The sequence below is a fragment of the Microcebus murinus genome, chromosome 23 (assembly GCF_040939455.1).
Source record: "Microcebus murinus isolate Inina chromosome 23, M.murinus_Inina_mat1.0, whole genome shotgun sequence".
Taxonomy (NCBI): Eukaryota; Metazoa; Chordata; class Mammalia; order Primates; family Cheirogaleidae; genus Microcebus; species Microcebus murinus.
The window spans coordinates 5,271,772-5,299,512 of NC_134126.1; the positions used below are offsets into that span (position 1 = coordinate 5,271,772).

General features: G+C 35.1%; 1 protein-coding gene across 2 annotated transcripts; it reads right to left on the reverse strand.

Annotated features, from left to right (window-relative positions):
- Window positions 1-235: 235 nt before the first annotated feature.
- RO60 (Ro60, Y RNA binding protein) lies at window positions 236-27,741 on the reverse strand. Of its 2 annotated transcripts, none has more exons than XM_012772400.2 (9): window positions 27,657-27,741; window positions 17,971-18,572; window positions 12,838-13,058; window positions 12,238-12,384; window positions 11,824-11,961; window positions 7,912-8,028; window positions 6,895-7,008; window positions 6,494-6,640; window positions 236-5,890 (listed from the first exon to the last, which is right to left on the reverse strand). In XM_012772400.2, the coding sequence occupies exons 2-9, from the start codon at window positions 18,548-18,550 to the stop codon at window positions 5,738-5,740; spliced, it is 1,617 nt and encodes a 538-aa protein (XP_012627854.1). In that variant the 5' UTR covers window positions 18,551-18,572; window positions 27,657-27,741; the 3' UTR covers window positions 236-5,737. The 2 variants fall into 2 exon arrangements, with proteins under 2 accessions (XP_012627854.1, XP_012627853.1); XM_012772399.3 differs by lacking the exon at window positions 27,657-27,741 and adding an exon at window positions 27,451-27,608.

Here is a 27,741-nt window from a genome sequence, read left to right on the forward strand (position 1 = left end):
ACAATCAGGTTTTAAAACTTAGTAGTTAAATTCCCATTCATTATGTAAAATTAAAAGCTCTAAAAGACCTTTTGAGTTCTTTCTGTATTTCAGAAACATTAGAACACTATTAAGGCATTAATTAATAAACAGACCCCAAGGAAAGTAACTAGTATGCCTGAATTGGAGGAGCAAGTCATATTTTAAGGCAGTCAAAAAGTTCATTTTTTCACTTTAAGGCTCTTGAGTACTTAAATTTATTCTATGCAGACTTTATTCTGTGTAATTTAAATACTCATCAAATGGTCAATTTTGAAAATCAAAGCCTTTATACAAAGGAAATGGACAGCTCAGAACTAGATTATAACACTCTCCTCTTTACCTCCCCACCCCCAGCAAATTTTTACTTTTTAGAAGATGAGTTCACATATCTCACCCCATTGGATAATTTCTTTATTATCAGAAGGTGGCAATAAAAGGAAGAAAGTATCACCCAGATACATTACGAAAGTTAAATCTAGTCACACGGTACCAAATATATGAAGTCCATATTTAAAATAATATTGTAACAAAAACATTTTCTCTATCCATAATTACTTGGTTACTATCCATAAATTATATAATGATTTTAGTTTAATTTGGCTATGTATGGATTCTAAATAGTTTACGTTGCAAATAAAGTCTAATTTAAATGGAAGTTTCAATGCAATATTTGTATTGATATATTAAATTATACGTGGTAATGATCTATATAAAACAGCAAGGTTCACTCTCCTTAACAATCCCTATTCATTAAGTGAAACCAGCAGAAATGTAGAAATTTACTATTTCCTTTGTTCAAGCACAGATTCTGATAATTTCTAAAAGTGTACAAATTTAAACATTTTAAAATCGAAATTCACTATATTCATAAAATCAACATGATACATGGCAGGGCTAAGTAAATAGAAGCAAAGGGAAAAATCTTTAGGATCAGAAATAGTTAACTTTTGTATATTTTCATTGTATTTACAAATTCATTCTCACTGACAATAATCACCTTAATTTCAGCAACAGAATTTCGTAACATTCTCTTCCGGTTTGTTTCTTTCTGCCACTTTCCAATATAACTTGGTATTTTCAGAGTTTAAGAAAATGTGCCATTTATTACAATTTTATTCAGATAGTATGCTTATGTTATTAGTTTTTCTACATGAAAAACATTACCTTAGAATTTTTTAACTTCATAATTTTCAAAAAAGCAAATAAAAAATATACCAATGAAAAAATACTGAATGTCAATACAAGTTATTTACAAGGTTTTTAATGCTACAAAGCATGTATCTACATATGTTCAGTGAACTATTTAGTAAACCAAAGATTTTGACAGTGGCACTTATAATTATGGAAATATAAGCATTGGGACATGCTATTTTCTGAAAGAGTATGCAGTTAATTATTTTTTTAAGAGTGCTTAATAGTAGAGCAATTCTCTTTTCAATACAGCTAGATACATCTATAATTGCAAACAGTGGCTGAATAATTGATCTTAATCAAAAGCCACAAAATTTCTGCAAACAACTAATACAAAAAGTATATAACTTGATTTGGGGAGAGAATATATCAACCCAATTATTGTTCTAAGAAACTTGCCCATTAATTTGAAAAAATATCTTACATCTGTATGAAACAAAAAGCAGTCTGTAGAAGATTCATCCCAAACCTAAATGTGGGTGACTTTCCTGTTGTTCATTTTATTACCTGGCTAGAGCAAGACTAGAAAAAAAAGAGGACAGAAATGTCAGAAGAAAGGAATTTTAAAAGAAAAAAAAAAGAGGTATAAAAGTAATCTTCCAACAAATAAGAGATTAGGGAGTAGGTATCTGGGAAACAATAAAATCCACACAGTAAATATAACTAAGCTCATAGCTTAACCTGTCATTTTTTGACCTATCGTTTTTTCTAAATCTTGTGCATGTTTACGTTGAGGCTATACATTTTTTAGAGGGGATATTGTCTTAACAAATCACAGCAAACCTGTGATATATGCAAGACTAGAATTTTGATACTTATTGTAAGGGCATCACTTACCAAGAAATTTGCATTTGTGGCTATAATACCTTTAGATCAAATTAAAGTAAGTCCAACAAAAGATTACAATGATCTAGCCTTTAATTACTGTTTTGTTTTAACTTTATTGTGCTTTTCAAGATGTTTCTCACTTAATTGTCAGCCAGGGAATTCTGCCTTATCTTTCCAAAGTAATTTTAATACTGTTTTTACAAAATCTAGAAAATGAGGGAAAAGAAACCCTGATAAAATATTTTATCATCTGTAGATTTACTTATTTTAAAAGATTAAGCAAATGTTTGCTAATAGCATCTCCTCATTTAGAATACGAGTTTTTCTATGTCTATTCAAGATCTTAGACTTGGAATATGTTTTTTCCCCTTTATCAGAGAATAGTGACATGTTAGTCAATAATTCAACTGTAAAAAATTTTCTTCTACATTTTCCCACTCTGAACAGGAATGTTTTAAAAATGTATTGGGCCTATTGAGCTATTTTTTTCTAAAACATTTTATCTTGCAAAACATATCCTATTAACAAGAACGTTTCTAAGTAAAAAAATAAAAAAAATAAAGTTCTAACTTGTATTGCAAGCTCTCTTCCCAGTTTCAATTTTTATGTGAATACTGTCATTGATTCTTCTATGATTCAAGCATCAGATAATGTTACTTTTTAAAGACAGCAAAATCGAATCACTTAGGTTAAACTGGTTGTCTACAGTCACACAATAAGTTAGATACAGCAAAAGAGGTTCGAAAGGGGTAACGCTAAATTCCATTCACTAGCATTTGCCTTACTAATATTCTCATAAAAGTTACTAAACTAAATGTTTTAATAAATGCAATTTCCAAGAAATTTTAACTAAGAAGAAAGGGTGAGGTTATATGATTAGTTGCTGTCTTATCCTGGAAATATTTACATAAGATATAGGAAATAAAGTTTATTTACTTAAGAATGCTTTAAAAAGCAGTATTTCCTCAAATATTAAGGTAACAATAATCCTAAAAGTAATTCAGAAAATAAAAAACTTGTTTATCACTTAAGTATATTTTATTCATAATGAGGTAAAGTTTTTGTTTTTTTAATAGGACTAAGTTATATAGCAATGCAGGTTATTAAAACATTAATTGTGCTTGAGGATTGCTATGAATTAACAAAATTATACATGTTCACGATCTTTTTGTACTCCTAAAAAAAAATCATGTATATACATTACTTCCTAATAGCTATAAAGAAAAGTCTTGACATATTCTCTTTTATACCTTACTTTTCTGAGTCAGTGTGTTCCCATGTTGAGGGGAAATAAATACTGGAATGGGAATGAAGAGACCAAGATTTCTACGTCATGGTATTTCAGAATCATACTGTCTTGGACCTCAGCTCTCAAACCAAAATTAAAATGTTAGTTTTTACATTTCTAAGGTTTCTTCCAGCTCTAATGTTCATCATTTGGAAATAAAGTTACCTTCAGTGGTGGTTTCTTTCAGTTTTCATTTCTTTGTTTTCTTTCTTTCTTTCCTAAATGTTATCCTAATCTATTTCATTAGACCTTCCCTCCATACTTCAAAAAGGTCATATCTAATCTTATTTTCCTGATGGAAGGGGGGTGATTTGGGGTTTGGGTTTTTGTTTGTTTTTAAATGTGGAAAAGACTGAGGCAGGTGAAGAACCATCCTGGACGCCGACCTTTGTTAGTTGCTGTTTGACCTTGGTAAAGTGATATATCTTCTCACAGCATCCACTGGTTAATAGAGAATATGGGGTTAATACGAAAGTATTAACACTTAGATATATTTGTCTAAAAGCACTATTGAAAGAGTACGTAGCTGAAGGAAATAAATTTTTATCCTATATTCAACATTTATATTAGGAATAAAATTAGATGTCATAATTTTTAATTTCAGAAGATCTTGGGTTTATTTAAAGAATGTAATTAGGTTCTTTAAATTCAATCTGAACATAATATATTAATGTATCAAAAGTAGCTGACATGTTAAATCTAATGCTTGACAGAGGTTAAAAACAGTAACATCAGACGAAATACATATTTGTGGGAAAGAGGGGTGCCATGAGCTTTGCTGGCCAAAAACATGTCTGTTAAAATCTGCTACCAGTTGCCTTGATGGAATGGGTACATATCAAAGCCAGCATTAATATGTCAAATAAATTTGAATGGAAAATTTTCTTACTCCCGCAGCCCAAATTTCCCATGAAACAATACACAAATCCTCACACTACTAAAGTCCCCCTTTCCCAAAAAACATAAAACCTCTAACACCCAAGCACCTAAAAGGCTGTAATTTACATTAACTAAAGTTTGACTTTTCACATAACAGCAAGAAGGACTTTATAAACCCTTATTAAATCTTTAATTAATATTTAAAGAACAATACATACAACTGAAGTTTTAAGTGTGAGCTATCTTAGACGTAATATAATTATGAGCAAAGGTAATGGCATTTCAACAGATTAATGTTAAACTTCATAAGGAAAAAAGGATACTTGCTCAAGAAAATAATGCACTTTAGTGTAATGATGAAAAAAGTTTAACACATAAATAAAATTGAGAAAAAATGTCCTACAGATGGTTAATTGGTAATACGATACTCAGAAATTGCCTTTCAAACCTGAAGGGCCTAGATTGCTTTATTTCTTTATACTGTCAAAAGAACGTTTTGCCACGAAATGAATCATGAACAAAAGAGATAGGAGGCCATTGACATGTTTACAATTAGAAAATATCTAAAATCCCTTTTTTACAATTGACTAAAAAAATAGTTAAGAGTAATTGAAACAATTTTTATTTTAAAAGGAAACAGCTAATCTAGTTATAGTTAATACCTTAATTGTTAATTTCAATATTAGAATGAGAGACTTAAATGCTTAAAACATTTGTGTTATTTTCATTTAAGAGTATGAAAAACAGGAATGTGTGACTATCTGGCTATAAATCACTGTCAAGTCAAAACCCTCACTCACTGAGATAAAATACAACAAAACAAAAAAGTAAAACATAGAATTCCTCAACCAACACAAATAGTCTCTTCTTAGGGGCTGCCATTATATTTCTGGTTAATGGTAACATATTCTACAAGTACAAATAAAACATTAGAAATGAAAGTATCTTTTCATTGAATAAGAAAGCTGTTATTTATGTGATCTTAGAAAACTCTGAAAGGAATTTGTAAAACTCATTCATAATGTAATCAAATGTCTTAGTTTTTTTTACCCTAGTATAAAATTTACAGATGAGTTTCATATTCCATCACAGTACATGGTCTAGTGCATTTCAGAGTATTTGGGCATTATCAAAGCTGTCTTTCCCAATGAAAACATTTAAGAAAATGTAAGCACTTCTCAAACAAGTGACATGATATGGAATTACACTTTTGGCTCTCACCTCTTTTAAATACAAATGTATTATTCATCAAAGCAAAACTAGTTTACATTGTCTATTAACAAAAAATTCTCCATTAGATAGAGGAATCTACATTATCCTGAAGCTATTTCCCAAGAGCTAGTTTAGTAGACAGAACTTTGGGCTCTTCTTCTGCTTCTACTTCTTCTTTTTTTTTTTTTGGTACGTAACTTTCCATTATACACATACTATACCATCATCTTTAGATTGAGATTAGCTGGGAAGTAGCTGCATATTTTTAGCAAGATCACTGATGGCAATGGACCTCTAAGATCATGCTGGTGCTTATGGTTAAATCACATCTAATGTGAAATTTCGAATTACATCCAGAGCTCCAGTATCAAAGCCACACATATCCAACATGCCTCTATCATCTGGGTCTGCAATGGTAAAACCATTTGATGTCATTCCACAAACAATCAATTTAGCTGGAATATCCATTTTCTGTAAGAAAAAGACCCAAAATATATATTAAAAACTTATATATAAGGAAAAGCAAACCTCCAAAATTAAAACACTTTAGGGCCGGGCGCAGTGGCTCATGCCTGTAATCCTAGCACTCTGGGAGGCCGAGGCGGGCCTCCTGCTCGAGATCAGGAGTTCGAAACCAGCCTGAGCAAGAGTGAGACCTCGTGTTTACTATAAATAGAAAGAAATTAATTGGCCAACTAATATATATAGAAAAAATTAGCCGGGCATGGTGGCGCATGCCTGTAGTCCCAGCTACTTGGGAGGCTGAGGCAGGAGGATTGCTTGAGCCCAGGAGTTTGAGGTTGCTGTGAGCTAGGCTGACGCCATGGCACTCACTCTAGCCTGGGCAACAAACAGACTCTGTCTCAAAAAAACCCCAAAAAACGCTTTAGTATCTCTCCTAAAGCTTTTTATTACAAAGTCAGTGTTTTTTTGAGTCAATCTTTTAAGGCCAGAAGAATATGTGAGCTTTAGAAGAGCCACCACACCTGGCCCATTAGTAACATTTTTTGAAAAACATGGTAAATGAGAATTGAGTATTACATGGGTAAGAAACCATATTAGAATTAGTTTTACCTTTCGATACTCCCTCAGAGCAACAGCAGGATGGACACTTCCAGCAAAGGTCTCATTATCAGTGAATACAATGAAGACGTCTGCAGCTGTGTTTGTCTTCTGAGCCCAGATCATTGGAAGAGAGCAATCAGTCCCACCTGCTGGGATCTTACTCAGAAAAAAACATGAATAAGAATAAACACTTAAAAATACTATATTTTACATTATTGTTTTGTTTAGCACCAATACATAGGACTTCCCAAGGCTTGTATATATTTTTTGGTTTTTGTGCTTCTCATGAGAAAATCAAGATAAAACAATTTGTTCTTATAAATTAGTACCATGCATGACATCAATATGAAATCATACAATACATGTTAAGTAAACTTACTAATTTAAGAAAACTTAAAACAGTTTCTTACCTGATTCATAGCCATTAAAACCTGTTGTAAGGTCATATCTGTAGTCAGTGGACATTGTACCATTTCATCTGAAAAAGCAACTATATAAGAATCTTTTTCTGTTCGTGTGACAACCTGAAAAATTCAATGGTAGTAATTTTCAGCAAATTGGGATAAATACCATATATTGAAGTTTATACATCTTTAAAAGAAACACTGTGATGTTTATTATTTCTAATGTGTATTACTGTGTTTTAGAACTATATAGTAACAGTACTATAGCTTTCAAAGTATTTTCACAAACTCTTACAAAGAAGCTGGGTTTCACAATAATCCTTTGAAGCAAACAGAGTATATATTCTTATTTTACTAAATAAATAAAGCCACCCCCTGTCCTTCTAAAGGATAAAATAAATTTTACTTTTATATGTCTTGGAAAAAAAAAAAAAAAGAAAGGCACAGAAAAGCTAAAAAAGAAGCTAAAAAGTTTACTTATTCATCTGCTTGCTATTCCACAACAGAGTCAGGGTAGATCTACAATCTCCTGACTCTTATTATTAGTTCTCTGATTTTTTTTTTTCTTTTGAGACCAGGTCTCACTATGTTTCCCAGGCTAGTCTTTAACTCCTGGGCTCAAGTGATCCTCCTCCCACCTCAGTCTCCAGACTAGGTGGGACTGTAAGTGTGTGCCATTATACTGTTTAGTTCTCTGATCTTTTAACTTTTCTATCATTAGATAAGTTTTCTAAGCATTATCTGCTTTCTAAAAAATACCATTAATATTTAATCTTTTGTTGTAAAAATTAAAATTTCTATTCTGACTATTCTTTAGACATGCTTTTCCAATACACTTAAAAGTTGGCTTTACAAAATTATCTTTAGATACAAAATTTAAAAAGTGCTAAATAAGCTAAAATGACAAAAATAGGTGAATATATACTTTTTTTGAATATATATTTCTTAATCGTATCCAACTTTATAGTTTTGCTCCATAGTAAACATTTTTTAGAGTGGCAAAATTGTCTTAGGTGTTCTCACCATGCACATGGCTGCGGCAACCGTACTAGCGTTGAGTACACTACCTAAAACTCTTTGATTCATGGAAGCACTGACATCAACAGCTAGTAAGAAACGCTTTCCAGTTGGCTCAACTGTCTAAAGAGAAAACAAAATAAAACAATTTTCATTAAAAGCAACCATAGAAATTATAAGTAGATTAAATTTCTAACAACTCATATTTACTTATCTTACATTCAAAAGACTAAGGTAAAAAGACCTTCTGATTTTTTGATACACCAGTTAACTGACAACTATTTAAAAATGCTTAGCTCTTACTATAGGCAAAGCAAAGGAAATAATATAATGAATTCAATAATTTTATTTAAAGAAATAACCATCCTATTTTTTTTTTTTTTTTTTTTTTGAGACAGAGTCTCACTTTGTTGTCCAGGCTAGAGTGAGTGCCGTGGCGTCAGCCTAGCTCACAGCAACCTCAAACTCCTGGGCTCAAGCGATCCTTCTGCCTCAGCCTCCCGAGTAGCTGGGACTACAGGCATGCGCCACCATGCCCGGCTAATTTTTATATATATATCAGTTGGCCAATTAATTTCTTTCTATTTATAGTAGAGACGGGGTCTCGCTCTTGCTCAGGCTGGTTTTGAACTCCTGACCTTGAGCAATCCGCCCGCCTCGGCCTCCCAAGAGCTAGGATTACAGGCGTGAGCCACAGCGCCCGGCCACCATCCTATTTTTTTAATCTTTTCTCATTGAACTAAAATGAGAATTTTGAGCAAGAATTTTTTTTATTGTGGTAAAATATAAGTAACATAAAATTCACCTTTTTAACCATTTGAAGTGTACAGTTGTGTGGTGTTAAGTACATTCACAATGTTGGGTAACTATCACCTCTATCTATTTACAGAACTCTTTCATTATCCTAAATAGAAACTTGTACCAAAAGTAGTAACTCCCCATTTACACCTCTACCTAGTCTCTGGTAACTTCTATTCCACTTTCTGTATTTATAAATTTGCCTATTCTATATACCTCATATAATGGAATCATATAATACTTGTCCTCTTATATCTGGCTTATTCCACTTAGCATAATGTTTTCAAGGTTTATTCATGGTGTAGCTTGTATCAAATTTCATTCTTTTTTTTTGAGACAGAGTCTCGCTTTGTTGCCCAGGCTAGAGTGAGTGCGTGGCATCAGCCTAACTCACAGCAACCTCAAACTCCTGGGCTCAAGCGATCCTTCTGCCTCAGCCTCCCAAGTAGCTGGGACTACAGGCATGTGCCACCATGTCCGGCTAATTTTTTCTATATGTATTAGTTGGCCAATTAATTTATTTCTACTTATAGTAGAGACGGGGTCTCGCTCTTGCTCAGGCTGGTTTTGAACTCCTGACCTTGAGCAATCTGCCCGCCTCGGCCTCCCAGAGTGCTAGGATTACAGGCGTGAGCCACCGCACCCAGCCCAAATTTCATTCTTTTGTAAAGGTGAATAATATTCCATTGTATGTCTATGCCACATTTAGTTTATCCATTCATCTGTTGATGGACCCTTGGGTTGTTTCTACCTTTTGGCTATTATGAATTAGGCTATAATGAACAATGGTATACAAAAGTATCTGTGAATACCTGTTTTCTGGATGGTACGGTAATTCTATATTTAACTATTTTGAAAACTACCAAACTGTTTTCCAGATGGGAGGTACCATTATACATTCCCATCAGCAATACATTAGGGTTCTAATTTCTCCACATCCTTCTCAATATTTGTAATTTTCTGCTTTTTTGTTATTAGCTATCCAACTAGGCGTGAAGTGGTATCTCCTTGTGGTTTTCATTTGCATTTCTCTGATGATTAATGATGTTGAGCATTTTCTATGTGCTATAACTCATTGGTGTATCTTTGGGAAAATATCTATTCAAGTACTTTGCCCAGTTTTAAATTGGGTTGTATTTTTGCTGTTGAACTGTAGTTCTTTATATTCTGGATATTATGAACATGGATGTCTTTCCATTTATTTATGTCTTCTTTAATTTCAGTAACATTTTTAATAATTTTCAGTGTATAAATCTTGCAGCTTCTTAGTTAAATTTGTCTTTTATTCTTTTTGATGCTGTTACAAATGGAAATGTTTTGTAAATTTCCTTTTTGGATTGTTCATTGCTAGTATATAGAAATACAATTGATTTTTATGTGTTGGTTTTATATTCTGCAACTTTGCTGAATTCATTAACTCTAATAGCTTTTTTGTGCATTCTTTAGAGTTTTCTACATACGAGATCACAATATCTGAGGTCAGAAATAATTTTACTTCTTCTTTTCAAATTTGGATGTTTTATTATTTCATTTTCTTGCCAAATTGCTAGAACTTCCATTACTATGTAGAATCTAAATGGAAAAGGTGAGTGGCCTTGTCTTGTTCCCTATCTTAGGGGAAAAGCTGTCAATCTTGCACTATTGAATATATGATGGGTTTTTGTTTTATTATTTATTCTATGACTTTATCATATGTTGAGAAAGTTCACTTCTATTCCTAGTTTATTGAGGTTTTTTTTTTTATCATGAAAGGATGCTGAATTTTGTCAAATGCTTTTTCTGTATCCATTGAGATGATCTTGTGGTTTTTGTCCTGTCATTCTACTGTGATGTATTACATTGATTTGTTTTCATATGTTGAATCATCCTTGCATGCGAGGGATAAATATCACTTGGACATGGTAGATAATCCTTTTAATTTGCTGCAGAATTTGGTTGCTAGTATTTTCTTTTTTTTTTTTTTTTTTTTTTTTTTTTTTTTGAGACAGAGTTTCGCTTTGTTGCCTAGGCTAGAGTGAGTGCCATGGCGTCAGCCTAGCTCACAGCAACCTCAAACTCCTGGGCTCAAGGGATCCTTCTGTCTCAGCCTCCCAAGTAGCTGGGACTACAGGCATGAGCCACCATGCCCGGCTAATTTTTTCTATATATATTAGTTGGCCAATTAGTTTCTTTCTATTTATAGTAGAGACGGGGTCTCGCTCTTGCTCAGGCTGGTTTTGAACTCCTGACCTCGAGCAATCCACCCGCCTCGGCCTCCCAGAGAGCTAGGATTACAGGCGTGAGCCACCGCGCCCGGCCTGCTAGTATTTTCTTGTACAGCAAGAAACTTTTTTTTTTTTTAATATTTTTTACTCTTAAGATATCTGTAAAAGCAAGAAACTTTTTTTTTTTTTTTTTTGAGACAGAGTCTCACTTTCTTGCCCAGGCTAGAGTGAGTGCCATGGCGTCAGCCTGGCTCACAGCAACCTCAATCTCCTGGGCTCAGCGATCCTACTGCCTCAGCCTCCCTAGTAGCTGGGACTACAGGCATGCGCCACCATGCCCGGCTAATTTTTTTTGTACATATATTTTTAGTTAGTCAATTAATTTCTTTCTATGTTTTGGTAGAGACAGGGTCTTGCTCAGGCTGGTTTTGAACTCCTGACCTCGAGCAATCCGCCGGCCTCGGCCTCCCAGAGTGCTAGGATTACAGGCGTGAGCCACCGCGCCCGGCCAACAAGAAACTTTTAAAACCAAAAATTTTAACTTATGTCTCTGAAGTGAGATTGCCCTCCCTAAAAACTCACTTCCTATCAAGATTGATGAGATCCATCTACCAATTAATGGGAAAAATAGAGGACAAATACCAAGTTAAAGGACCCCATGGGAATGCAAATTTTTAAATTTAGTAATTTTAAAATTATCAAAGGGATCTGAAGGGTAAGAAAAAATACTTTACTCATAAACTTACAATGTTAATTATATGCCCACCTCACATGAACTAAAGAAAAACAAAGAGTATCCAAACAAAGAGTAAACCATAAAAAATGATTAAACCATTGATGCTACTTTTAAAATGTATTTTTACAAAAGATATTATGCACTGAGTCATTTGTTTTAAAACAAAAATCAAACCATCACCTTAAATGTTTTATAAAAAGCAGCATCCAATGCTTTCAAAATTTCTTCATCAGGGCGCCACTTCAGTTTTCCTCTGAGCCCATGACCTGTCTTGTAAGTTTCTAATGCAATTAAAACATGAAATGGATGTATACGAGCCTAGAAACAGACAAAGAAAAAGTAAATGCAAAATTTCAGTAAAAAATAGTAATTATGTGTCATTAGATTTTTATGTTATTGTAGTTAATAAATACATTTCATAGAAAAGGAGAAAAATGAGGATGTATTAAACTTAGATTTAAGAGTCAAAATGCAATTTGGTATAATAAAAGTCTCAGAACATCTAAAATATGCACTGATTGTATTTCCAAAATTTAGGAGCTAAATTTTTCCAGTTAGCAGTAGTAGCTAACAAAGGGCACTGATAATGCTTACCTTTTTTAACAGTTTTTCATTACACAGTTTTTCACAGACTAATGATACTTCCGAATTTCCTGGTTCAAGCACTGAATTTGCAGTCATTTTTCCTAAATTCCTTAGTAATGCAGTAAGAGGCATTTCTTGTAACAAAGCCTTCCATACCTATTGCAATAATGTTGATAGAAATATCAGGAATTAAGGGGAAATGAATCAGTATAACATAACTACATCAATAACAATATAATATATCTATAAGGCTTTCATCTGAGGTTCAGAGTAACTTTCCGAATGAAAATTTATCTTAATTGGTCAAAGGCTTTTCAAATAAGCTAAGTTATTCTTTACTAGAATAAGGAAGTGAAGTCTATTTTAGGAAGGAAATACGTAGATGATTTTTTTTTTTTTAATTAACAAGGCAGCATACTGTCTGAAGCAGAACTAACATTTATGAATGCTAACTACATTAGGGCATCATGTTAGGTGTTTTAAATAAACATCAGTTTTAAGATATATTTTAATTAATTTCTCTCTCTTAAAGTATAGTTACCCAAAATTTATCCTTTTAACATTTATAATAACTCATGTTTAATCACGTTGTAACATATAATAATTTACCTCTTTAGACTTTAAGTGATTTGTTAGAAGATGTTCTCTAACCAATCTATGTTCTTCTATCAGATGAATGACTTCCAGTTCATCTTTTGTGCGCTTCACTTTCTCTACAGCCTCAAGATACTTTAATAATTTTTCAGTCTCCACAGAAAGTGCTTTTTCCTTATACAATTCATGGACTTCTTTCCAGCCCTTTGTAATATATTTGGTTACAACTGCAAGTCCTTCAACAAGATAAAAGAATTGAAAAAGCATGTAGAGTTACCAAGTAAAAAACAGAACATATTTCCTAAGAATGTATCATATGGATAAGCATAACTAGATACACAGGAGTTAACACCCTTAAACTAGGATGCTGTTTTCTATGATATAACAAACAAATTTAAGTAAATGGGAGAGTTAATTAATTTTGCTTATTCCATTATTACAGTCTATTCCATTATTCCAATTTTGCTTATTCCATTATTACAGTCTATTCCATTATTCCAGTCTAAATGTGAGACTTTGTGGGGGGAAAGCCTTCCTGTATCCTAAGTAATTTAATTAGAGGCTTTTTTCTTTTCTTGAGATACTAGCATTAAAAACTTTGGTAGACAGTGCCTGTATCAGGTTTACAATGTCAGAACTACTCACAACAGTACAGAGCTATCTCAATTGAGATATTCACTCATCCTTTATTGTTGTTGCATAAATATACATTTACGAACAGCAGAGATAAGTGGAAATGGATGGGTAGATAGGTCCTTTTTAATTGTGTTTTAGTAGCTGAGTAGTATAAGCCAAATTTTTTTTAAAAAGGAAAGTAGTAATTTGTTCATTTCTTCTGCAATTTCTTCTAACAGAAGAAGAACTTTGGATTGGAGTTGAGAAAATCTGGGTTCTTATCTACACTGTCAAGAAGTAGGTCTTCCTTTCCAACTCTGTAAAAGGTGTGGGTTGAATTATCAAATTCAAATGTTTATGAGGGAAAGGCAAGTGAAAATAAAAAAATGAAACAAGCCATGGTGATATAGTAGAGAGTTGTCAGCACTGTGATGAACTGAAGAGAGTATGCCTTGGCAAGTGTTTTAGCCAAGTATTGGCTTAGTGCTGCCAAAAAAATGTATTTTCAAGAAAAGCCAGAATATGGATTTTTATGTCTTGTGGTTTTTAAAAATACTGACAAAAAATTAATTTTTTCCCCTGAAATACTGTAGGTCAAATGAAATACATTATCTAAGCCAGATTGAGCCTATGGTTATTTTTGAACTCTAATTTAAATAATCTGATCAAAAGTTAACATTAACATGCAGGAACTTCTAAAGTATTATGACTCTTGCTATCTTCCAAATTTTGGTACAAAAGATGATTTTCTTTCCAATGAAAATAAAAATTCCTTAAAGCAGTTTTATTCTACCCAGTTTATAACTGTGCTGGCCACATAGTAGTCGCACAATAATACGAGATTAACTGAATCATATTTTGACTTGTTTTATCTGTTATAAATATACATTTCAGTTAAGGCATTAAAATATTACTTATTCTATAGCTTATTTGGAGTTTGTTTCAAAATTATGTTCACTCTGAGAAACCAAGGGATTCTATATGTCCAACATGACATTGCTATTTTTTTTTTTGAGATAGAGTCTCACTTTGTTGCCCAGGCTAGAGTGAGTGCCATGGCGTTAGCCTAGCTCACAGCAACCTCAAACTCCTGGGCTCAAGCGATCCTCCTGCCTCAGCCTCCCAAGTAGCTGGGACTACAGGCATTCGCCACCATGCCCGGCTAATTTTTTGTATATATTAGTTGGCCAATGAATTTCTTTCTATTTATAGTAGAGACGGGGTCTCGGTCTTGCTTAGGCTGGTTTTGAACTCCTGACCTTGAGCAATCCGCCTGCCGTGGCCTCCCAGAGAGCTAGGATTACAGGTGTGAGCCACCGCGCCAGGCCCATTGCTATTATTAACAAAGTTTCGAGTATGAGTTCTGCTCTCAACAATTTGGAATTAAAGAATCCTATGTATGAGAGTAAGTTTAGGGAGCATCTGCTAATTCCTCATTTTATAAACCAAGAAAACAAAGCACAGATGATAACTTTCTTAAGTTCAGAAACTAATTTGTCCAATTAGAACTGGGAGTAATGTCTTAACAAACAAACAAGCTGGATGTGTATATATTTCTTATAATGGATCAAAGATTTGTAGGTGAAAAATAATGTTTCTTAATTATGAATATGTAAGGAAAAAACCATAGGTAAGTATTTTTATGACTTTAGGTTAGAAACAGCTTTTATAAACCTAACACAAAACAGAAACCTATGAAGACATAGAGTAATTTGATTACAGTAAAATTCCAAACTTCAGTGTGCCAGAAACAACCTCCCCACCAAAAAAACTAAAAGACAAAAAAAAGGAAAAATGCATGTATTGCATATAATAAATTATTAACTCCTATAATATGAATTCTAAATTTGTATATTTTCCATCTATAGTAGGTATTCAATAAATATTTGTTTACAACTTATGATGATAGCTTAAAAAAAAAATAAATATTTGTTAAATGAGTAATGACCATAATCAATATTTTTAAAAACAATAACTAAGTGGATAAGGAGCAATACAATAATTCACACACAAAAAATTGGTAAACATGTGAAAAGATGAGTTTTTGCCCAAAAATGTAAATTTATAGAATAAGATGTAATTTGTCGCCTATTCTATTGGCAGAGATTTAAAAACAGTGACAACAGTTAGTATTCAAGTGTGGGGAAAGTGATCACTTTTCATATATTGTTTGTGGTTTTAGCCATTATAAAAAAATTTATTCTATGCATGTTTTTCCATTGTAGTAGTTTTATAATGTATAAAAAACTAGAATCTACTTAACTGTTGTCTCTTACTATAAATTATAGTGTATTCATACACAGTATGGAGGTTCCTTTAAACTAAAACTAGAACTACCATATGACCCAGCAATCCCAATGCTGGGTATATACCCAAAGGACGGAGATTCAGTATATGGAAAAGATATCTGCACTCCCATGTTTATTGCAGCACTATTCAGAATAGCCAAGATTTGGAATCAACCTAAGTGTCCATGCACAGATGAGTGGCTAAAGAAATTGTGGTACATATACACAACAGCATATATATAGTCACAAAAAAGAATGAAATCCTGCCATTTCCAACAACATGGATGGAACTGGAGAACCCTATGGTAAGTGAAATAAGCACAGAAAGACAAATCTTGCATGTTTTCATTCATGTGGAGGGAGCTAAATATTAAAAACAATTGATTTCATGGAGATTGAGAGTACAATGATGGTTACCAAAGGCTGGGAAGAGTAGCCAGGAGGGGGGATAAAGTGGGGATGATTAATGGGTACAAAAATATAGTTAGATAGAATGAATAATATTTGATAGTATAACAAAATGATGATAATCAACAATAAGTTAGAATATACTTTAAAACAACTAAAAGAGTGGAACTGGAATGTTCCTAACCCAAAGAAATGATAAACATCTGAGAGGATGGATTCTGCAATCACCGTGATTTGATTAATTCACATAGTATGCCTGTATCAAAACATTACACATACCCTATAAAGATATAGAAATATTATATATCTGTAATAAATAAAATTTTTAAAAAGGCAAACCCAAAAAACAAAAAATAAAATCATGTTAGGTAGCATTAGTACTATTAGACATATCAAACTGTTTGGGCATACAGCAAATAAACATAAAAAAAATGTTAAATAACTTTAATAGAAAGTTTGTCTAATTAAGAATATGAATAAAGGTATATTTCTCACCAGTAAAAAAAACAAAACATATCATATATAGTGATTTTTTTCTTTCCTTTTTTTTTTTAATTTTTTTTGAGGCAGAGTCTCACTGTGTAGCCCCAGGTACAGTGCAGTGGTGTCATCATAGTTCACTGCAACCTTGAATTCCTAGGCTCAAGTGATCCTCCTGCCTCAGCCTCTTGAGCAGCTGGGACTACAGGTGTGTACCATGACACCTAGCTAATTTTTCTATTCTTAGTAAAGACAGGATTCTCTCTCTTGCTCAGGCTGGTCTTGAACTCCTGAGTTCAAGCAATCCTTCTGCCTCAGCCTCTCCTACAGTGATTTCTTTTGAACTCCTGAGTTCAAGCAATCCTTCTGCCTCGGCCTCTCCTACAGTGGTTTCTTTTGAACTCCTGAGTTCAAGTAATCCTTCTGCCTCAGCTTCTCCTACAGAGATTTCTTTTGAAGGGCAGGACTCGTACTTGGAAGAGGAGTGGGAGGGAACCAACAGTGTACTTCTACATGTTAGGAACTTTGTGCTAAGTTTTTAAATATACATTATCATATTCAGTCACAATAGTTGAAAGGTTATTCTTTTTGTGCCTTTTTAAATAGATGCAGGTACAAAAACAGGTTATTTGGCTTAAGGACACAGAATTGAAATCTGAACCTACCAGTTTGAGTGGCTATCTTTTCAAGTTTTATTTCTGGAAAAAAATGTCAAATTTTGGACATGCTGATTTTTGTGGAAGTCTATACTTCAAATTATATCTGCCTAAGAGTTTTCCTTAAGGACTAGTAATTATTACTATTATAGATCCAAGTAACTTCACAAAAGTCTCTTCCCGCAGATATAGAAAAACTACCCCAAGTTACCATGTGCCCCGGCTGACTGGAGACAATTAACATCCTGAATTAAGTTCATCACTATTTCAGGTAGCCTTTAGGTTCCATGGAACATATGTCCTATGAAGACAGGGAGGGGAAAAAAATAAGGGGGGAGCACTACGTACAGCTTGGCCACCTGCCACCCACAGACAAGGAGCTGTTTTGCTATCTTGTCCATGCTGCTTTCACAGTCCACAATCACCTGGATGAATGTTCTAGTTAGCATGGTGATGTTTTAAGATTTAGAATATTAACCTGTAAATCTGTCATTCGATTCTTAATTATTAATGTCTGGATTGCCTGTGGTAGGTGTTTAATTCCAGGTTGGCATCAAACATATTTGAATTCGACAATCAATGTATATTTTGAGAATGAAAGGCTATTTCTAGAAAATATTACATAATTATCTGTCAAATAAAAATTTGCTATTTTTGGAAAACCCTCACCATCCCTCACCCAATGAAGATCTTATGCTTACCTTCACTGGAAGGTTTAAGGTGTGACAATCTTAATAGATCTTTGTGAGACCAGCCATTTCTTTGTTTATATTTTGTAACTGCCAGAGCAAGGGCCATGCCACCTTTCTCATTGTACCAGTCTGCTATAGCCTTCCGGAGAGCACGACCCCACATGCCACATTTCATGCTTTCTTTCAGATCTTTCTTAAACTGGATAAAAGTAAAGAGATGGGTAGGAATGCGACAAACTTCAGAAACAGCTTTAAATGCTGCTTGTTTTGTGCTTATGTCAGAGCACTGGGAACAAATGGCAAGTGCAAAGAGCATAGGTTCTTGCTTTGCGGTTCTGCCTTCTTGACTAAACGACTTTATTTCCTGTATCACTTCACATCCTCTGCCATCTTCAATCAATCTAATTAAAGCTTCAGCATTTTCAAGGCCCAACTTCTGTTCTTTGATATAGTAAGTCCCACCTTCGGAACCAAAACACAAGAACCGGTGTAGTCGATTCATGTCAGTGACTTGCCATACATATCCATCTTCAGAATTGGCTATCTGCTTCTCATTCAGTGGTTGCATTTGGTTTACAGATTCCTCCATTTTTTTCTGTCTTTTAGGAAACCTGTCAAAAAGGCAAAATGTTACTACAATTAGATGGGCACAATAAAATTACAGAAACAATTATTTATTAATCTATGCTTATTAATATGAGTTATGAACTTTTAGTTTAAAAATATCTCTTAAGCTCATTAAATTTCTCTCTTTGTACAAAATCAATATAAAAAGTCCTGAAGAAAAATTAGAAAAGGCAGAAAATGAAAGAAAAAAACCCACATCTGACCTCCTAGAAATGACTACTGGTAATATCTTAAGTTTTTTCAAAGTTTTTTTGTTTTGTATATATTTTCATAATCTAAGAAAACTCAGAATTCTTGAAAGTAAACAATTAAGCCAGACTATAGGCACAGTGGTATGATAATCAGAGCAACAACTAAGGAGTCACATTTTTGTGGTATGCTGTGTTGCTTCAGAGATTAAGCAGGTAGGTCAGTGTGGTGTTTTGAGGTATAGAGAAGAATAAAAGGGAGAGGAAGGGAAGGCAGCACTAGTAGCTGACACTAAGAAAGATCTCACTCCCTGAAGAACTGTGTAGCCTTGGCTGCCTATCCAACATTCATTCCTCCCCCTTCTTGGTCTCCTGCCCTTTCCCTAGCCCCAAGGGTTGAATCTTGACTGCTCTAAGTCAGTGATTATCAAACTCTGTATCGGCAGTACTAGTTAAAACACAGACTGATGGATCACCACCGGCACATCCCTCCCCTCCACACCCCACCCCTTCCACGTTTCTTTCATAATTCAGTAGGTTTGGGGTGAGGCCTAAGCATGTATACTTATCACGTTTCCAGGTGATGCTGCTGATGCTGAATCCAGGTCCAATAATGCTGTTCTCGTTTCCCTTGCCACATGACTAGTACAGGCAATTGAGCATGAATCATGACTCTGACCAGTATGATAAGTCTGCTAGGAATACTTTTGAGATTTTCTTCATTCTTAAAAGGGGGTTCAGGCTCTTAAAAAGGAATGTTCCCTTTTCTGCCTTGAGACATTTTCATTTGCAAGTGAGCCTGGAGTGGTGACAGCCATATTGAGATCTTGAGGGGAGCCAGTTTAAGAGGACACAGCGACATATAAAGACAACAGAACAGAAAAAACAGAAGGAACCTGGGCCCCTGATATCATCAAGATACCTGAAACTCTCCTACTTACAAGTTTCCTATTATGTCATAAAGGTATCTTTATCGTTCAAGCCATTTTTAGATTTTCTGCTACCTGTAGTTGAGCATATCCTGATTAATATGCTATCAACTGTGCTTGCTTATAGTTTAGGTCATCTGTAACTACCCTCAATTTCTTCCTTCCATTATCTCTAAAACTACTAGAACTAGCCATCTGGCAACAATATCCTTCTCTACCCTCCCAATGGAGCAACCACAACTGTTACTACTTCATTAGTCCACTAAGATTCTCATTGTAGTAGAGCCGTTTATCCAGGTCTCTCTATCTGTCCTATACTATTATAGTGCACTGGGCTTCTGCCCATCCGTGGCAAAAAACAAAAACAAAAAACAAACAAAAACACAACCAACAAAAAACCTCAACTAGTATTTATTGAATACATACAATGTGTAGGATATGAAGGAAATTAATGATCCATTAAAAAGACCAAAAAATTTTTGTTTTCCTGCTCTTAGGGGAAGTCACATTCTTTTGGAGAGGTAGAATTAAAATGCAAACTGTAATTAAGTGCCATAGTAGAAAATTACTATGAGTAAGGGAGAATAAAATAATGCTGTCTCATAACCCAGAAAGACTTGTGCAGAAAAGGCAAACTAAAAAACTAGTAAATTTGGGGGAGGCATTCTAGGAAGAGGTTTCTGAAATCCTGTTCTGTGTCTTTATATTCCAGAAAAGGAATTGTCTAAAGGTACTGGCATAGCCATAAAGACATGCTGACAGATTGAGACAACAGCTTAAAGAGGAATACAGGGTAAAAGAAGTTTTGAAAATAAAATCTACTTGAGCATGTTTATATATTGTGAGGAATTCTAGGGATGGAATCCTGGTGAATATTAACAATTAAGAGTTAAGGAAGGAAGGGCCCTTTAACGTGACAGAAAAGGAGGCAACAGAGTTAAAGAAAACCAGGAGAGAGTAGTATCATGGACCACAAGGAAGAGAATTTCAAAGAGTGAATGGCTGGTGATGTCCAATAATTGGAGATCAAGTAAATAAGGGTTGGAAAACAACCTTTGGAATTAGTGAACAGGAGTGACTAGGAAAAGCAATTGCAGTGGAAAGGTACAAATAGTATCATGATTACAGTGAAATAGGGAGGGTATGCAATGAGCAGGAGACTTCACAGGTAGACTACTCTTGTAGAAGCATAGTTATAAATAAACTATGAAGGAAAGGTAAGAGAGAGTATGGGACCTAGAGAAAAACTTCTTTACTTTTTTTCAATGAGAGAACACTGACTTTGAAAGATTCAATTTGGAGAGCTGAAGACACAGTGGAGATAGGGCATAACTGAGGGAGTGAGAGTCCCAAAAGTCAAACAATGAGCTTAGAGCATCCAGGTTGAAACTGGCCTACTAACATGGAGATACCTTCTTCACCCTTCAATGAGGGTAAAGGGTATAGTGAAGATAGAGATTTGAGTGAGGGATAAGTAAACTGAGGAAGTTCCCATCTGATAGAGATGTAAAGTCCCAAATGGTAGATATGGGAGCAATGAAAGACTGGGTCTCAGAGGGAAGACATAATGGTGTGGGGATAAGTGCATGGGAAGATGGAGAGTCTGACATTTTGAATGTGACTAAGGGGGGACAGTGATTTGAACTGTGTTAGAAATATTAGTGTCAATATTCCAAATAAAAAGCTAGTATAAATTTGCTTATGTTAGTGCAGTAATAGGCCTTAGGTGGTATCAGAGACGTAATGATCACATTAGTCATTAGGGATGTATTTATATTTACTGAATACAGCATATGCTGAAACTCCTGGTACAGTGGATGCCTTTTGTATTTATTCTTCTCCTCTTTTCAATTTGGCTTTCACCTCTATCTTTCAATCCAAAGAACTCTGAGAAGATTAATATGCTTCTCAAAGACTGACATCTTAACTATCAATTCTAGTAAAAAATTTTTATCTTATTTGATCTTAACATTGCATCAGATATTGCTAGCCTCTCCCTTAGCTTTTACAAAAACAGTCTCAGGTGGTACTTCAATCTGCCTATTCCTTATTAGTTATATTTATTAGATAAATAACATTGAAATGACATTTAACACTAGGTTATTCTACTACACCTGCTTTCCTGCACAAAGGCTCAAGGGGGGGGGGGGGTGGGAACTGAAAGGTTCCAATCCAAAACTCAAAATTCTCTTTCCTTGTATTATTCATTGTTACCATGTCTAGTACATCATTAGTTCCTTTGAGAATAAGGATCAGGTCTTTTTTTTTCCTTCCCTCTTTGTACTGCTTTTAAGTAATTAGTAATAAATACATACTTAATGAAAATTAAATAGTATCAAAGGTGATTTCCTAAACCATTTGCCTAAGAATTACGTAAGATGGGTTTTTCTTTCCTAGAACATGTTTATTTTGAAAATAAAACCTCAACATGTATAATGAAAAACTTAATGTAAGCCTTTAAGATAAATTCTGTAATGAGAAAAAAAATATATACATATGTAAGTAATGGAAATATAATTAGAAAAAAAGTTACAAAGAAAAGTAAAACTGTCATCAGAGAACAATTTCTTTGTAAATTTTTCTTATATATTTAATATTAGGTATTCAAGTATCTTTTCGAGAGCAAGCAGCAAAATGAACTTTTAAATCTAGGAAGGATGTCTTGAGAGGTAATCCCTAAATGTAATCCTTGTAATCTCTATTATAAGAAATGAAGTTAGTTACTTATTCATAGCTATATCTACCTAATCTTCCCTATGCATATTATCATATTAATGACAACCATGAAGACATACGCTTTCAATATTTCTGCAGCAGAACTACTTAATTTTCATATGGTTCTGTGACTATACTTTCCAAGGTGCAATATGAAACAGTGGAAAAGAAGGTCACATTATTAATAGCCAGGGCACCTCTCTACTTGCTTGTGTAAATGTGTCAGGGTCAAATTTTTAAAGTGAGAGATGGAAAACAGAATGGCAGCATGTCCCAAGCTAGGTCTAGTAACCCCCACCCTTTCCCCTTTGTTCTCACAACCCTGGGGGTGGGTTGGGGCTGGGGAGTGAGGGGTGGGGTAGGGAAGTAGGTAGCTTCCTGAATTTATTACTCAGTGTCTCTTTTGTGCCTTTGGAACATCAGGACAACCAATTCCCTACATTTTAAAATACCTAGAGTGATTTCTCTTTTTTGTCATAGAGTGCTGATATACAAATTAAAATTGGCTATGTAGCCCGGCTAGTTCAGTGGGTGGAGCATGAGATTCTTAAAATCGGCTAGGTGACATTAGGAGAATAAAGAATATCTGGTCTTTGTACAGGGTTCCTGGGTAGAGTTTCAAAAACCCTTGGAATTTCCTAAGTGATTGTTATGCTACTGAGGTGACTCACTGTAGGACCCTAGATAGGTTCAGGATAGAGGCTAGTCACCAGAAAGACCAACTATGTGATTAGAGGAATAAACTGGCTAGACCAACATCCTAGGAAGGGATGGGGGCTTGGACTTAATCAATCATGCCCATGTAATGAAACTCCATGCAAAAATTCTGTTCACTGATGCTCAATGGAGCTTCCTCATTGGTTAACAAACTGATGTGCTAGAAAGGTGATGTGCCTAGATTTGCCCCTGGACCTTGCCCTATGTGTCTCTTCCATTTGGCTGTTCATGAGTTGTATCCTTTATAATACAACTTTAATCAAAAGGATAGCACTTCCAGTAAGTGAGTTATGTGAGTCATTCTAGTGAATTATTAATCTTGAGGGGGTTATGGGAAGCTGTGAATTTGTAGTTGCCAAGACAGAAGTGTGGGTAGTCTGGGAACACAACTTGCAGTTGGTGTCTGAATTAAGGGCAGTCTTGTTGGATGCCTTGCTCTTTAACTTGTGGGATCTGATACTAACTCTGGGTAGTTACTGTAAGAATTAAATTGAATTGTAGGACAGCCAGCTGGTGTTGGAACATAGAATGAAGGCACAAGTGACACAATAAAAAAAAAACAACTGTACTTTATCAAAATTTAAAACTTATGATTCAAAGGACACCACCAAGAAAGTGAAGACAACCCATGTAATAGAGAAAATATTCGCAAATCACACATATAAGAGACTTATATCTAGAATATTATATATTCTAGAACATGTACAACTCAATATTAAAATGATAACCCGACTAAAAAATAGGCAAAGGATTTGAACAGACATTTCTCCAAAGAAAATATACAAATGGCTAAGGAACATAAAGGTATTTTTCCAAAGATTATCAAATGGCCATTAACACATAAAAAGATGATGAACATTATTACTCATCAGGGAAATGCAAATCAAAACCACAATGAGATACTACTTCACATCCACTAGTATGGCTACAATCAAAAGAAAAATAATATTTAGTGTTGATGAAGCTTTAGAGAAATTGGAACCCTAATACACTGCTGGTGGGAATGTAAAAGGATACAGCCCCTTTGGAAAATAGTCTGGCAGTCCCTCAAAAGGGAACATAGCTAGCACAGGACCCAGGAATTCCACTACAAACCCAAGAGAAATGAAAACATGTATCCATAAACTTGTATACAAATGTTCTTATAAATATTATTCCTAATAGTCAAAAAGTGGAAACAACCCAAATGTCCAGCTGATGAATGAATTAAAAATATGGTGTATATATATTTATATATACACAAGGGATTACTATTTGCCAATAAAAAGGGATGAAGTACTGATATATGCTACAACATAAACAAATTTTGAAAACATGCCAAATGAAAAAAGCCAGTCATAAAAAGTCACATATTATATAATGATTCCACTTATATGAAATATCCACAATAGTTGAATCCACAGAAATAAAAACCATTAAGTGGCTGTCAGAGGCTGGAAGGAGGGAAGACTAGGAAGTGACTGCTAATGGGTAAGGGATTTCTTTTTAGATGATGAAAATGTTCTGAAATTAGTGGTGGTGGTTGTACAACTCAGTGAATATACTAAAAACCACTGCACTGGATACTTTAAAATAGTGAATTTTATTGGCATTAATTTATATGCTAAAAATCTCATAAAAATATGAAAGTTAAAAATTGGCTAGTTGAAATATATTTCGGAAGTTATATAAACAAATAAGCATTTATTTAACTCTATTATCTATAGAGTGGAGAGCAGCAATAGTATTCATTACACAAAAATGATACTTAGCCCTACAAATTTTATATTTGATTTTAGAAAGCAATTTGAGATACACAGACATATACAGCAACTTAATTTCTTCTCTCTCCAAATGCCATCATCTGCCTCCTCAAAGCTTAAGCTCCATTATCAGTGGTTTAGAAGGCAGTTGGGTAGCAAGGGAGGTCAAAGCCTGGTCATCAGTTAATCTATTACTGAATAATCAAGTGTTGTAAATCCAGATTAACAAATAAACAAAAAAACAGTTAATACTTCTTTGGGTTGACCTGACCTATCTAGTGCTCTTAAAGCACACCACTCCAAAGAATTTAATATAACTAAACTTGCATATTATACCTCTATAAATTAAAATTTGGGAAAGAAGTTGAAGAGATCACAATACTAATAAAAGCACAGCCACATTTTAAATTGGTTGTGGATATTTTATACATTGTCCATTTCTCTGTTTCTTGACTTAATTTAGAATACAAAATCAGTAAATGCTAGTAAAACACATTAGATAATAGCACTTTTTTCTGTTTCACATTCATCAGAACTACAACATGTATAGCATCTTCTAACAGCACTAATGATATGGTATTTCTAAGGATTCCCACATTTTTCTTGAATTTACACATCTTAATATCTTTCCAAAGTCTCTTAATAATTTATTTTAAAATGCTACTTTTCATCCCAAGAAGTCAAACAAATTTGCAGTTTATTATTTTAAAAATGAAGTCAAAGCTGACATTATCTGTGAGAGTGCAAAACAAATGAAAAGAAATAATACTACAAAAACTGGGTCCACAAATTCAAATACCTGTATCATACTGGTCATGTAAATGAGTAGATCAAGTCAAGTGTGATGCAATAAAAAGTGGTTGAGGAACTGTGGCAAAAATGACAGCACGATAGTCTGAAGGGAGCAGGCAACTGATGTGGACCTAGTATTTATTGCCAGATCTCATTTTTATCAAAGATCCAGAAATCTGGCTTTTTAAGTGAACCCTCAGGGCCAAATGTTATGTATGCATGTATGTTTGTTAATTTAGAGAACGTTATTTATTTATTTAGATAGGGTTCACTGTCACCCAGACTGTAGTGCAGTGACATCATCATAGCTCACTGCAACCTCAAACTCCTGTGCTCCTGGGAGGCAGTTCTCCTGCTGGGACTACAGGCAAGGCTCCGCTAATTTTTCTGTTTTTCTTAGAGAGGCAGTCTTACTCTTGCTCAGTCTGGCCTCAAGCGATTCTCTCATCTCAGGCTCCAAAAGTGCTAGGATTTACAGGCATGAGCCACCTTGCTCGGCTGGGACTAAATGTTATCATAAAGAATTTATAGCCCCCTTTCTGATTACTTCTAGATTGTGTTAAAGGCTACATTTTCAGGTTGGTCTTTCTACAATAAGTACCACATTAAGTTGGGTATCACATAAAATTTACTTTTGATGTATTTATTTAGCTCAGAAAACATTTTCGAGCAATTGTACAGATTAAAAAATACTGCAAACTGCTTTGGGCTCTGATACCCATCATTCTAGCTATGGTTCATAGCGAAATAAGGCAAGACACCCTTGCATTTCTCAAACTTTTCCTATTAAGTATCTCAAGGGCAGATATGGTACTGAACAGAACACCCCCACCAACCTGAGGGCAGAGTGTCTAGGAAGAAATTAAAAAAAAAATTTTTTTTAACCAATACTCCACACAAATTTTGGCTTCTACTCCATACCATATTCATGATTATTTTAATACAAAAGTTGCTTTATTGTTCCCCTCGTAAAATTTACCATGTTTGTTTTGTGGCTTCACATATTCCTTAGCACAATGCTCCCTAACTCGAGGGCACAGGTCACCTGTTTAAGAAGGAGTCAGAATTTCATCCACTAAAACATTCCTGGAAGCCAAAGTCCTTTCTTGATACATGTGGATTTTAAGAAGTAAAATATAAATATACTCTTAACGACTACAATATTCTGTTAGAGCCTGTTGAATGATAACGATTTAGTTAAAATAGATATTTTTGGTTTAATTTATCATGCAGTCTTACAACCATCCCCAATGTTTTTAGATTAATATACTACACTTTTTTTCAAGCTCATTTTCCTTTGAGCATCGCATGCCCTTGGCCAATGTATCATCCCCATGGACTACAGGACAGATCTTTCTCCTCTCCCCATGTTATTCCCTCTAGGATAAATTCGCCTGTCTCCCACAAAGATCCTTCTCCCAAAACCCCGGATCCGGGTCGACGCCTCTCGGCGCAGAAGCCGCGGGAGGAGGAGGAGGAGGAAAGCAGGCCTCCTGCCGCCCGCCTGCGCGAGCCGAGCGAGCAGGAGCGGTACCGGGTTCGGGAAGGCCCCACCCTCAGAGCGGTCGGCCCGGCCCAGCGAGGATGTCCCCACAGCGACGCCGGTTCCGCTACCCAGCGTGGGCAGGCGCAGACGCGCAGCGGGGAGAACGACGGTGTCGCGGTGTCGGCCGGGCCTCCGCCGGCGGGACGCGGGATGAGAGACGGAGGACTGGTCAGACCGTGAGCTGCTCAGACCGCACAAAGGGCCCGGCAACCAGCCTCCCGCCATTTCCTCACCTGTGCCTCGCAGCCAGCCCAGCAGCGCCGCCGGGAGAAGCCCTGCGCAGCGCCGGGAAGCGACAAGACGCGGTGGCCTGACGGGCGGCCACAGCTCCAGCTCCAGCCTCACTGCTGCGGGGACTTCCAGGTTCGGTTCCCGGGAACGAGTCCCACCCCTTTCCTCTTGCCCCGCCCCCCAGAGTGGCGAGGATCCCGGATGTTACCTCCTTCGGCGCTCTGGCTCCCCGCCCTTTCTTCTCAGGCTCCCGCCCTTCTGAATCGCTACGGGTCCTGCAAGGCCTAGGAAGA

Excerpts from the sequence above, each read along its gene's own strand:
- RO60 (XM_012772400.2), bottom strand. The coding sequence starts at position 18,550 with ATGGAGGAATCTGTAAACCAAATGCAACCACTGAATGAGAAGCAGATA. Across the intron at positions 8,029-11,823 it reads CTTTTTATAAAACATTTAAG|ACAGTTGAGCCAACTGGAAA; the intron begins GTGATGGTTTGA and ends TTTTCTCTTTAG. Across the intron at positions 6,641-6,894 it reads TTTTAATGGCTATGAATCAG|ATCCCAGCAGGTGGGACTGA; the intron begins GTAAGAAACTGT and ends TTTCTGAGTAAG.